Source organism: Gobio gobio, assembly GCF_949357685.1.
Source record: "Gobio gobio genome assembly, chromosome: 8".
Classification (NCBI taxonomy): domain Eukaryota; kingdom Metazoa; phylum Chordata; class Actinopteri; order Cypriniformes; family Gobionidae; genus Gobio; species Gobio gobio.
The window spans coordinates 22828392-22842573 of record NC_137114.1 but is presented as its reverse complement, the minus strand read 5'-3'; the positions used below and the strand labels follow the sequence as shown (position 1 = coordinate 22842573).

General features: G+C 41.3%; 1 protein-coding gene across 1 annotated transcript in view; it reads right to left on the bottom strand.

The window, feature by feature from the left end:
* The window catches only part of LOC307130619 (NACHT, LRR and PYD domains-containing protein 3-like), a 41071-nt gene that overhangs the window by 14812 nt on the left and 12077 nt on the right, over positions 1-14182 (bottom strand). The window contains exon 10 of the mRNA XM_079823700.1: positions 13992-14087. Within this exon, the coding sequence (XP_079679826.1) occupies positions 13992-14087 (96 nt within the window). The remainder of the gene's footprint in view (positions 1-13991; positions 14088-14182) is intronic.

The window sequence follows — 14182 nt, the reverse complement described above, 5'->3', positions numbered from 1 at the left end:
CCACATATTTGCCTTCATTATTCTCCCCACGAATGCGAGGAAACCTCACACATGGGTTTTAAAGCAACATGCACCCAGACAATGCCGGATTATGTTAGATCACGTTATAAACGCAGTCCTCACTTTCCTAATTATATGCACATTTTTGCAACTCGTTCGATCAAAATATTATGTTAAATCACGTCAAAAACCGTATCAGATTCCTGCGCTGCTGTGCAGCGAGTGAGGGTGAGCTGTCCATCGAATCATGCGACGATGAGGAGGCCGTCTTTACTAATGGCAGTCTAAGATTCAAAGTTGAAACATGTAATTATCGACAAACTCACTTCTTGCCTATCAAAACGGATCGGATGTGTGTGAGCTCATTGGCATTTTATTTGACAGGGACTATGATGACAACATTTCCGAATGTAGGGTACAACGGGGCTAAAGGCACACCTTAAGAAATAATTGCTTTTCACTACTCCTATAGTGTATGATATACAGAAAAATATATGTTCGTATTGAACATTTATCCAATATCCAAGGTCATGGGTTCGATTCCCAGGGAAAGCAAGAACTGACAAAAATGTAAAAAGTGTACCTTGAATGCAATGTAAGTCGCTTTGGATAAAAGCGTCTGCCAAATGCATAAATGTAAATGTAATTTAATATAGATTTACAGTAGTAACAATAACTTATATTTTATTATATGATGTGATTTAATATCACATTTTTAAATATGATGGTTTCATTATAAATGTGGTGATTTATCTCTAAGGTGGACACCCAACTTAATATATGATACTTACAATCTTAATCTAACCATGTCATGTCAACAAATGTAAAAGTCAGCGGCTGTTTATTATCATGTTAAATATGGTGCCTTTCGCCCCAACAGCAGGGGGGCCTTTTACCCCAAATACCATACTTTTACATATTCTTCAGTTATTGAAAAACTGTTGCTTTAATGACCTTGAACAAAACTGACAAACATTAACAATACCTTTGTTTCAAAATATATTCAATAATTTTAGCGATTCTTATTTGCTAAATCTACAACCTTTTTAAAAACATCAAATATTAGATCAAATGAGCGGAGAATCAACTTTGCGCTGCTGCCTGAGATAGCGTCAAAAATCAGACAAATGTCCACGTGCATCTTGAAAAGCGGATGTTTTGGAAAGTGCTGAGGCAAGTTTTTGTGCCATCTAGAGGAAAATAAAATCAAAGGAGCTTTTTACCCCGTGGAGCCTTTAGCATCGTTGTACCCTACGATATTACAGACACTGCAGGATTCGGTGGTCGAACGGTCCATTATCTGGTTTGAATAGGTCCAATGATAATAGCTCACTGTACAACCAGAGCTGCACGGACACGGAGTGTGAAGACATCTTCACACAATAATGAAAAATATCACTGTATTTGAAGGAATCAACTTGAAGAAAAAGTTAAGATTTGCACGTTTCCTTTAAAAAAAAACTTGTCTGTGATGCGCTGAGTCAGACAATTGTATTTACACTGCAATAAATAAGTAGGCCTATCTGTTGCCATTAAAAATAGCCTATACATCCTATATGTTCACATTACCAGCAAAACTGCACACATTTGATTTGAATTGTTTAAAATGAACTAAATATTTTGAATTAAAATACCATTACCAATATTGGATGATTTTCAGCAATGTGGCTACTGTGTACAAATGGCATTTATAGTCCGTATCTAATATTTTTCAATGTCTTGTACCTTTGACAGTGTTAAACATGGTGTCATGTGGATGGGAATATGCATTGAAATTATATGCAGATGAGGTTATGCATAGTAAATCTAGGCGTTGTAAGCTCCATATATGGTGATTTCGGGGAGGAGACTGGGTGGAGATGCACGTACGCACAATCTTCTGCTGGCTGGGATTTATAAAGATATTTTGTGCAGGTTCTGGCGTCCACATGGTTTTATCAATCTGAATTGTTTTGTGCGTACATTTTTTTGGATGAAATCTACGTAAAGTTTTATAAATGAGGCCACTGCTGGACCACATCCACTTGCAGTGTGAAAGCTCTAACCGCGATTAACATGGTTACCAAAAAAATACGCACTGCATATGCGCTGCAAACGGAATATGTGTGAATCAGGTGCCAGAAGAGCTTGTGACATTGAGCACTTTCAGTTTCGAGAACGATCTTTCAGCAGTTGCAACGTTACAGGCAGGGGTTGCTATTTTTAATCTCGGGATTTCTGGGTTTTTTGTGACATATTTCTGAGTCACACAAATTTCCAAATAGACAGAATGTGGTGTTAGGTAAGGAAATTCCAGAGAATAAAGAAGACAAAGCAAAAATGGTTAAAGTCTAACGAACATTCTAAATGTTTCATATCTAAATGTGTCTTGCTATATACATACTTTCCAGAATTTTTAAATATTATGTATATTTTTCTTACACACCCATCGATTCACTTCAGAAGGCCTTTATTAACCCCCGGAGCCATGTGGGGCACTTTTATGTTGGATGCACTTTTTTGGGCTTCAAATTTTGGGCTGCTATTTACTGCCATTATAAAGCTTGGGAGAGCCAGGACATTTTTTTTTATACAACTCTTGATTGTATTCGTCTGAAAGAACAATGTCATATACACCTAAGATCACTTGAGAGTGAGTAAATTATGGGATAATTTTCATTTTTGGGTGAACTATCCCTTTAAATATAGCCAATTTAAGTTTGGAAACAATATGCAGTATTTATAATCTCACACTTACTATTTATCTAACAGTTTTTAATGTTTTTCATACATAAACAAATATAAATTGATTTTTGGAAGGGGGTCCCTCATAAAAGGTTCATCATATTGGGGGTCCTTGGCATCATAAAGTTTGAAAACCCCTGGGTTAGGGTACTTATTTTAGAGGAAAATGAACACCTGCCACATACAGATAGGCTACACATCTGATTCTGCTGATGTTTCATTACATAGGCAGAGCCGGATTAACGCAAAGGCAAACTAGGCACGTGCCTAGGGCCCGATTGGCGGGATGGGGCCCAGACAGAGGGACAAAAAAAATAGAAAATAAAATTAAAATGTACAAATGTCCTATCTACAATTTATTTCAATATTTATTAATTAACTAAAAATAGTGACGATGTTTATCTTAACCATAGACTGTTACATTACGTCACATTAACGCCAGCCCATGACTGTATTTATTATAATCAGGTCAGAGCGGGACAACAAAGCTAGCAGGCAGGTGTTTTGAGTAGGCTAACATTCTAGATGCTTTCGGTGCGGCAAAACGTAAAAAGAAAAAAATGAAGAGGAACAAAAGAAGAGCATTAATGCTGCCTTCACGTGCTATCGGAAATTTGATGATTCCGACTTCTGAAGTCGTGATTACGAGCGCATTGCATTCAAGATTCAAAATGTAAGGGCGTTCATGTGCAATGTTTACCTAGGAAACTCGTATTTACGATAATTCCGAGAGCACGTGAAGGCAGCATACGTTACAAGAAAATCTAATTCAAAATGATAATAAAAGATAAAAACAAATGTAAAAAAAGAAATAAATCAATAAAAGAATAATGGCATGGCCCTACTTTACATATGATATAATAATCATGTATGGCTCCCATAATTGTACAAAGTCCTTTATTTTACTCTTGGAGATATAAGTCAGCCTTTCCAGTCCAATGCACTCTGAAAGTTCTTTTATCCATTGTTTTATAGAAGGTGCTTCCACGCTCTTCCAGTTCAGCAATGGCTCTTCTGGCATGTAACAATCCAAAGTCCAATAGTCTAGTGTGTTTCTTTGTTTGTGAGAAACCTGTAGGATATATTCCCAGTACACAAAGTTTGGCACAATGTGGTATTTTAAGATTAAACCGTTCTGACAAACAGTTTATGACATCCTTCCAGAACTTCTGTATATCAGAACATTCCCATAGACAGTGAATTAGAGTTCCTTTATAATTTTGGCATTTTGTACATATATCAGGAATATTGCTAGACATATGATTGAGTTTTTCAGGTGTTATATAAACCCTTGTCAACCATTTATACTGTAATAATTTAAGCCGCGTGTTTATGATTTGTTTTTGCGCTTTTAAACATGCTTCAGTCCATTCAAATTCCTCTATTTATTCTTGAATGGCTTTCCTCCATGCGTTTAATTTGTCTACAGCAGACTCTTTATAGTTAGACATTATTAAATTATAATATTTTGACAATTGGCCCTTTTCACCTCTTTTTTCAATTATTTCCTTAATTAATAACAGTTTGGGAATGTACATAATATCTGTAGACCTGGAAGACATAAAACTTTTAAGCTGTGAATATTTTTTTTTAAATGTTTTGAGGGAATCTGGTGTTTATCACAATTCTTGAAATGTAAGAAGTATACCATCCATATACAAGTCTTTAATAGTCTGAATACCTTTAGTTTTCCATAGTTTAAATCCTCCATCCTTATATTTATTATTATTTATTGTTAGACAATTTCTAAATGGTCTTGATGAATGTGAAGGGGTCATGTTTGCCTTCTTGTTCTTAATTACAACATTTATAAATGTTGTAAGCTATTGCATTTTGCAGAAAATCTTAATTAAATGTGTTGATTAAATGTAAACAGAGCAAATAAGATAAACTTATTTGCTTTGTTTACATAGTTTACTGATACCTATTGGTTATTTACTGGTACTACTGCCTTAACAATGACACCCCCAATGGATGAGGATAATTTAATAGCATTTAATAGAGCCATGTAATGACGTATAAATAATGAATATCAAAAAATAGTCTGATGGACTGTTTAATATACAACAATTTGTAACCAAAGACTAGGCTATGTAAAATGTGAATTCACTTTTATTAGTAACTTTGGTAAGTTTCAGATTTCAATTCATAAATAACATCGATGGAGGGGGGCCCAAAAAATGCAGCCTGCCTAGTGTAGTCCATTTATTTAATCCGGCTCTGTACATAGGCTATATGTTGCAATCAAAATGTTCTTAACACTGCCTGTCTCTAATTGTGAGAGGTCATTTTCTTTTCTAAAACGAGTTAAAAATGTGTTAAGGACCACAAAGTCACAGACAAGACTTTCTGCACTTTCTCTGCTGGCCATAGAACATGAAGTTGTTGAAGGTTTGGATTTTGATGATATTGTGCACCAGTTTTTAGCCACTGAGTAATCTGCTATAAGAAATTAAAATAATGAATCTTTAATAGCATTAAATGTTTTGAGTTTACACAATTTAAGTCAAGAAGGCCAGTGTCTTAGGGAAGATAATAAGGGTTGATAGCTGTGGTATGAATGTAGGCCTATATTAAAGTCAAGAAGGCCAATGTGTTAGGCTCACCTGTTAAAGGGGTCATGAACTGCAGTTTTTTTATGGTTTTATGATGTTTCCTGGGGTGCACTTATAATGTCAGAATGCTTTTTACATCAAAATTTGTCATTTATAAATAAAAGGCATTTTGCCTACCCTGATTTTAGCCTTCTACTCTGAACACTCTGTTTTAAGGGGCATGTCTGCTGTGAGGAGATATATCCAGCTGCAGCCCCGCAGCACCGCAGTTTCAGAACAGCAGTTTCAGAACCGCAGCCACGGAACCGGAACTTAAGGGCGGGACTTAAAGTCATAGTTGCACTACCCATACACGTGATTTTCTTTTGTTAAATATAAGCTGTTTTCACATGGATTTGGTCATATAATCATATAATATGCATATGATGTACAATGATCAACATTTTAAAACAGCCTTTGATCATGCTTAATGTCAATGAATGGATACAAACACAGTAGTTTACTTCATGGATACAGGCTACTACAACTATACACCGTTTTGTTTTTTGTTTTTTTAATATTAATAAATGTGTAACATGTTGTACAGTGTTTCCCATTTGACTGTATAGATATACACTACCGGTCAAAAGTTTTAGCAATGTTTCTCTATTTCTTTAAAAACATTACAAAATCGTATTGGTCTGAAACTTTTGACCGGTATAGTGTAGTATTATTTCCTTCACATTCATGTTACAAATAATACTGACACAAAGTATGAGGAGATTTAATGTTACTATAACACTATAACACTATAGTTTACTGTTACTTCAACTACAACTTTTTTTTATGATTTTAAATATATATTAAATGTGTAACATTTTATAAAGTGTTTCCCATTTGACTGCATATTCAATCGTATTATTTCCTTCATGTTCATGTTGTTACAAATATTACTTAGACACAGAGAATGTGACATTTAAAATTTTCAAATACAAATAATTTAATACAAGGAACAAGTGAAACTTGTTTCTCTGAATGAAAACAAAGAGGAAATTTATAAAGTATTTCTAAAATAATGTTTAAAATGTATTTAAACGGCTCATAATACAAAGAAAAACATGCAAACAACAAATAATCATCTTAAAACACAAAAAATTGTGACTCTTAAGCCCATATCATGGCGTTTCTGCAGAAAAACTTGAAAAGATTAAAGTCTTTTCATCCCTGAAAATGAAATGAATGTTTTATTAATTAATAATTATTAAACATTAAGACAAATAATATCTTTTGACAAATGCAAAAACAGCTTTACTGATAAAACGTGACAGACGTTAACAGATTCAATATTCGTTCACCACATCATGACAGAAATATCACACGCAACTCAAAATATTCTCCTTCATGCTTCTTTTGTCAAATGTCTCATTGGCTTAAATGTGACCAGAAAAGTGACTTTATTTAAAAGTATTTAAAAGTATTGTTGTTAAATATCGTAGACATCGATCCGAATAAAATCCATGTGAAAACAACGTGAAAATAATGTATATGGGTAGCGCTGCTCACTTTCGGTTCTGTGGCTGCGGTTCTGAAACTGTGGTGCTGCGGGGCTGCAGTATTGGCTGTGAGAGTTCAGTGTAAACACCCACTGCTGTGATTGGCTAACGTCTTTCCATTTGAAATAGTATTACTTTTAACTAGTTTTTACAATTACAGCTCTCATGGTTAACTAATCGTGAAAAGTGTTGCATCACATTTAGATCTATGCCATTATATTTAGATCTATGGCATTATATTTAGTTTGTGGCATGAAAGGTTGCAGTGATGATCATTGTAGCCGATCACAGACATGTTGAGCGCATGAATGCAGTGATCTCGTCATTGCAACTCAGTTTCTGTACACTAACAAATGTTTTCCTCATAACTAACAGTGCAAACGTGATATAGTTAAGAGAATAGTTAAATAAAATGTGAATCACTGATAAACTCTCCTGTTTGACTGACAGCTCCAGTGCGCGCTGCTCAAACGATTGCAAAGGGAGCTTTCTTTGATTGCTTTCTTTATATAATTTAATCACTGTTAAATAACAGTGTATTTTCATCATACTAAGAGTATGTCAATTTTCCCTTTAGCTTTTGATATATAAAAGGTCATGGTAATATAAGAATGTCCTGTAAGTTCCCTTTCGAAAGGGAACTCACGCTGCGTCAGCTGACGCTACGGGGAACGCCTCCAGCGTGACAGGTGCCTGAAATCACAATCAAAAAACGTCAATCCTATTGACCGGCGACAGCCTATGATGTTATCAAGGTGCAACCAGGAAGTATATACGCCTTGTCAACATGACAGCATCTTTTTCGTCTTCAGGGACTGTTTTGCCTGTCTTCACGTAAAGCGTCTACAAGAAGAAAACAATGAAGTGTGCTGAAAAGCAACGCCACTTCCGCAGGTGTGTTGACCCGTGTACCAGGTTCCTTACACCTGAGGAGACACACACACACTGCGTTTACTGTCTGGGCGAAGAGCATGCACGGTAGGTTCTCGAGGGAGCCTCCTGTGCAAAATGCGAGCGTTTTTTCACTGAGAACGCTCCGCTCTCATCTGGACCTTTTCTCGAGGGGAAAGGTTTCAGCATCTGGGGACGGCCCCGCTCGAGCTGAGGCTGAGCGGCGAACCCTAACATCATGGGGTTCCCAGATGGATCTGGCTCGTCGTCTGGAGAAAGGTGTGGTTCTCGCGGATGATGATCCAGATCGCGAGAGGCGGACTTCAGAGGAGGAGTGGGAACTAGGTTCCTCTTCCTCGTCTGCTGCTCTTCCATTCGAGCAGAGGATGGAGGAGGAGGCTGGTGAGTCAGTTGAGGCTGAAGCCTCTCAACCATCCTGTCCCATGTACGGGGAGTTGTTGGAGGTGATGGAACGCGCTGCGGGTAGACTGCAGCTGCCTTGGCGGCGCGTGAGGAGAGAGGCTGGGCGTCCAAACAGATTGGACGATCGGTTTCTCTCCGCCCATGACCTCCCAACTCCTGGGAGTTTTCCATTCCTATATATATATTCCTTATAAAGGTTTCCTTTAAAGGCAGGTATTGTCGCCCCGGGCCTGTCTTTTAAGTATAAGAACAGTGCTTTGTTTTCTGCATCCTTTATTCAGCCTCCTTTTATTACAGAGTCGTCCGGCCAAGGCCCGCCCCCTTCTCTGCGTTCTGGGGTTATTTAGTAATGCAGTCTAGGTGTTGCAGCAGAGATAGTGACTTTGCCAGTGGTCGTGGGGCGGGGTCAAGCGTCTTTCGCTTGTGTGCGATTAGACTTTATTTGCTGTAACCCGCCTTTCAGAGCTTGTGTGGCTGCATATCTGTATGATGTTTTTCACCCTTTGCTCTATGTCTTCTGCTCCACCTTCTTTAGGGCTCGGGTTGAGCTGAACATCGCAACCTTCTGCATGGCAGTTTTGGTCGGATGCTTCCCTGAGGCCCGAGCATTGCCAATGGCTGACGCCCTTGCATGATCGGCAGGCCGCTGTATGAAAAAGTATGGCGGCCGCCCCCAGTGCACTGCTATTGGCAATGTGTTTAGGTTCATGTCTGTAGGCAACTGCCCGTGAGACTGCACCATCACAGAGGCCCTCTAGCTTCTGGGATGGAGCCAGCCCCAGGTGCGGGCGTATGAAGGCCAGCTGGTTGTGAGTAGCCAGCTTGGGCAGTCTGGGCAGCAGACTCCAGGACAGGTGGTAGGCATCATCAGGCCTCCTTGCAAGAGAGTCTCGACGTCGCGGCCCGTGTGGGCCTGGGAGGATTTTTTCAGTCGATGTCGACTTCAGCAGAAACCTCGTCAACTAGTAGGCCCTCTTTGGCCTCCTTGGGTATGAGTCCCCAGGTGATAACTGGATGTCCAGTTCTTCGTCAGCAGCAGACAGCTACCGTCAGCCCGGGTGCAGCAGCCAGCCTTCCTTTAACCGCGGCAGGGTTCATAGAATCTGCAAACCTCCTATTTGGAGGTAGGCCCTGCTAGGTCTCCCTGAGGGGTAGGCTCCCGTTTTTGGGTCACCTGGCTCAGGTAGTAGGCCCCGCCAGGCCTCCCTGAAGAGCCTGCTGTGAGCAGCAGGCCTTGCCCGGTCTCCCCCGAGGGGGTATTCCTGGGCATTAGTCCCTCGACGGCCAGCACGAGCTGCTAGTAGGTGGTAGGCGCTACCAGGCCTCCCTAAGGGCCTGCTGTGGGGTAAGCAGGCTCACTTGACCTCCCCTGAGGGAGGTCCCGGGCACCAGTCACTGGATGGCTAGCACGAGTTGCTAGTAGGGAGTAGGCCTCACCTGGCCTCCCTTGAGGGCATGTTCCTGATCAACATATCGTCAGGTGGCAGGCCTAATTAAGCCTCCCTGGAGGAACGCCCAAGGACTAGCAGGCGGTAGGCCTCACTGGGCCTCCCTAAGGGCGAGCTCCCAGTTCCCACTCTCTGTGACGGTGAGCGTTGAGTGCTAGCAGGTGGTAGGCCTCACTAGGCCTCCCTGGAGGATAGCACGTTCTGCTATCAGCCTCCCTGAGATCGTTCCCCGGTCCTCAGTTTCGGTAACGGTGGTAGCATGGGTTGCTAACAAGCTGTACGGGCTTCCCTGTGGGATTCGCCATTGGGTAGCAGGCTTCAACCTGGCCTCCCCTGAGGGCACGTTCCTGGTCTTCAGTCACTGGACACCTAGCAGTGGATTGCTGTCAGGTAGTACCGGTACCTCAGTCATCTCTGACGGTTCGCACGAATGGCTAGAATAGGTGGTAGGCCTCGCCAGGCCTCCCTGAGGGTGAGCCCCGAGCTTGGACGCTCGGTTAGCCGGCTAACGTGCTATCAGGTTGTAGGCCCCCACTAGGCCTCCCTGAGGGGGTTCCAGTTCCAGTCACTGTGACAAACTAGCATGGACCGTTAATAGGTCTTACTACCAGGTGGTAGGCCTTGCCAGGCCTCCCTGGAGGCGAGCCCCGGAGTCGGGACGCTCGGACAGCTAGCATGGTCTGCTGTCAGGTGGCAGGCTTCCCCAAGCCTCCCTGAAGGAACGAGTCCCAATGGCTATCAGGTGGTAGGCCTCACTAGGCCTCCCTGTCAGAGCGAGTCCCATCTTCCAGCTACCTCGAGGGCCAGGTCGACTGCTATCAGGTAGTAGGCATTGTTTGGCCTCCTTGAGGGTAAGCTCCGCTGTGTTTCGGACGCTCGAGCAGTCAGCACAGGATACCAGGTGGAGGCCCCTTCTGGCCTCCCTGGTGAACGAGTTCCCTAGGAGGGAACACATAACTGGCTTTACGCTGACAGCTAGTCAGTTGTAGGCCCCTCGAGGCCTCCCAGTTAGGATCAGCCAGTAGGCCTGCTCGGCCTCCTGAGCACGTTTTAAAATAAGTGCTTGGTAGATCCTAGGATCGGGCGGCTAAACTCCCCTCGCTAGCAAGGGTTAGAAAGCACTTCGCTGAGCGCTGCTCTCCAGGATAACCCGTCACCGAGATCCGGCTGGTGGAGGACACTGCCATGTTTTGCAGTACCCTAGCGAGATGTCTCTTCGGAGGCGAGTACCAGAGGTTCTGTACTTGACAGACAGGGTTGACCGAACCTATGTGTCCCACATAGAGGTCGCTAGGTCAGGCTTCCCTGGTGGCATTCGGTGGAATTCTTCCCGAATAGTGACTGGCGCGGGTTCCCTCGGGTCCCCTAGCCACGTTCTCTTAAAGGAACCCCTTCTGTCGAATGGGCTGGTTCCAGGCCTTTGAGCGACCAGGGTAGGACTTCATATGGTATGCGAAGGTTCCTTCTCAGGTTTATAGCTTGGGCTTTGACCGTAGGGAGCGCTGTCACTGACAGCCTAATGTGACCAGAGGGGGAGTGGTTCAGGCATTTCAGTTGAATTTGCTTGTCCTGACAGTTGTCACTGCCAGTGGGCATGCACTCCCTTCGGCATGGCGGCGTGGTTATATCGTTCCCCGTAGTGTCAGCTGACGCAGCGCGAGTTCCCTTTCGAAAGGGAACGTCTCGGTTACGTATGTAACCCTACAGGGAACTAGGGTTACATACGTAACCGAGACGTTTCAGAGCTGAAAACGTCCTTGTTTGTCAGAGAAAAGCTTTTATTGCTCATCAAATGATCGATCTGTGAATGTGCTTCCCTGTGACGTCAGTGTGCAGTGAAATGCCGCCTTAACCGAAGAAGAAGAACGCCTGATTCTGTAGCCCCGCCCATTGACTCGCACCTGGAATGTTAGATAAATAACAGGCCTACGTGGAGCTAAACCGGATCGAACTTCCAAGCAATAAAGCTTATGGCATGTTTCAAACATGAATTAAGTTTCCCTTGGATTCCAAAATGCAATACTTTTAATGAAGATCCAGCTCATGTGGGGAAGACATTGCATTTGTTCGCTTCATTTCACCACAGATTCGTTTGTAAACTAGAGACTGGATTTGCAGACAGAATGAGATTAAGAAACGATGCTGTGGCTTCTGAATCTGACAGGAATGATGCAACACAAAATATGTGAGTAAAAAATGTTTTTTTTTTTAATATATGTGATAGTATTGTATTGTTGCGTTGCGTTTGATATCTGCTGATTATGTACGTGTCTAACTAAACATAACTTACCACAATGTCACAGGCTTTGTATTTGATTTGGTTAATTGTCCTGCGATTCGTGATCAGACTTGAACATGTATGGGCCAGGGCGAAGTAATAAAAAATAACATTCCAATCAAACGCGGGTGGATGAGAGATAAATGATTGTGTTTGTTTGATAAAGACATTTTGTGAGCCCTTTGGGACCTCATGGGGTTTTTCCACACGTTTTCAAAACAATTCCCCACATGTACTGACAGGGGAGCAGAAGCTCATTATAATACGCAAAACTGTAATCCAATCATAGCAGCGGGCGTTTACTTCCAAGTCTTCAATGCGGCACGCCCATACAAACAGAGCGTTTCAAGAGCTAGGCTCAAAACCAGGGAAGAAAATGGCCTATTGCTTATTCGGTATTATTTTTTTTTAATGTAAAAACCACGCGAATGTCATAAGTTGACCTCAGACAACAGTATAATTATTTTTTTAAAGTCAGTTCATGACCCCTTTAAAAATTTGTGCACCTGTTCTGTCTCTTGAATGCACTTTATGCTGAGGCTATTACATACATTTCCACTGAACCATGCAGAAGCCTGATTTGATAGAAGTATAGGCTTTTTTGATCTGATGTGGCTTCCTATCATATGAGGAAGGAATAATATGTAGCGTTCTGTGTGCTTAAAAAGGCTGTCGTTGCATATTGCATTACAAATATCTTTATTCTCATAAAAATGCCTTTTACATCTGGCTGAGCTCAAACAGACCTTATAAGTAGTAATTGTGTGCTTTCATCTTCATGTTACTTCAGTTAATATGTCTATTTGCGTTTTATTCAGCTACTGTGATGTTTGGATACCTTTGTCTATTTTAGGGATTTTAGAATATAGTGTTATGTCTCACTTGGACTTTCTGGGTGAGGGCGCCCCCCGACTACGATTATGAATAAAACAGAAATATGTATTCTAGCACAAACGGTGCGATTTTTATAATAATGCAATTAGTGCTTTTCACGTACATGATCCTCATGTCACACTGTGGGATCTCAGCTGCCATTAATGTCAGACTGCACCACTATTGACAGTTTGCCCACCCTGTCAGATCCAGGGAAATATTTTTTTTAATACAATTTTCTAACATAATTATTGTAATGTGACTTATTTTGTTCATGCATTAGAACACTTTCATTTGGACTGATGCTGCTAAGAATGCAACCAAACGTCGAGCTATATAAGTACTGTGTGCATTCCTAATTCAAACTACTGGTGGTGGTGTCTTTCATATGCTTCAAAATCAATCGATTTAATTTCCATATCTACCCCCCTCAGAGCCAAGCGATCTGTCAATTCCACGGACTATAGGTCTTCTCATGTGATGATCTTGCACCTCAGACTATCTTGACTCTATATACTGAACCTCAGTAACAAATCATATTATACATTACTCACATCCTTTTCAGATAATACTAAGATCACCTACGTGTCTTAACAAGTATCAGGTAAGTTTACAGTGCTGCGTGACACGAGAATGTACCTCATTGGTTCTTGCTGAAGCTCAAACGCAAAGCGTAACACGAGAATGAACCTCATTGGTTCTTGCTGAAGGTCAAACGAGCTGCGTATCACGAGAATTAACTTCATTGGTTCTTGCTGAAGCTCAAACAAGCTGCGTAATACAAGAATGAACCTCGTTGGTTCTTGCTGAAGCTCGAACGCGAAGCGTAACACGAGAATGAACCTCATTGGTTCTTGCTGAAACTCAAATGCGAAGCGTAACACGAGAATGAACCTCATTGGTTCTTGCTGAAACTCAAATGCGAAGCGTAACACGAAAATTAACCTTATTGGTTCTCGCTGAAGCTCAAATGCGAAGCGTAACACGAGAATTAACCTCGTTGGTTCTTGCTGAAGCGCAAACGAGCTTCCGTTTAACATATCATTCATATCAACATCTCATCATATCATGAGGGTCAGTTAATAATGACATCATTTACATTTTTGAGTGAACTAAACCTTTAAAAGGGACTACGTTCAATAACTAGCAAGCTAAAGCTGAGAACATGTCTGTGCATAACATTATCATTTTTGCTTTTTTGCTCTCATGGTAGAAATAAAGACCGAAACGTTACATAAAGGAGGGTTTCATCTTGCTAATCTTTTACCTGGATTCTTTTAAATCCATTGGTTTGTTCATTGACTGCTCACTCCTCATGGACTCATGGCTGGGACATGGAGAGGATCTTCCCATCTGCACTGAGCTTAAGAAAAACAGAGACGTTACACCATTAATTCAGTGGAGCTTCTGTCATTCACATTCAAGTACAGCATTTTCGAACATTGTAATGTGACTTAT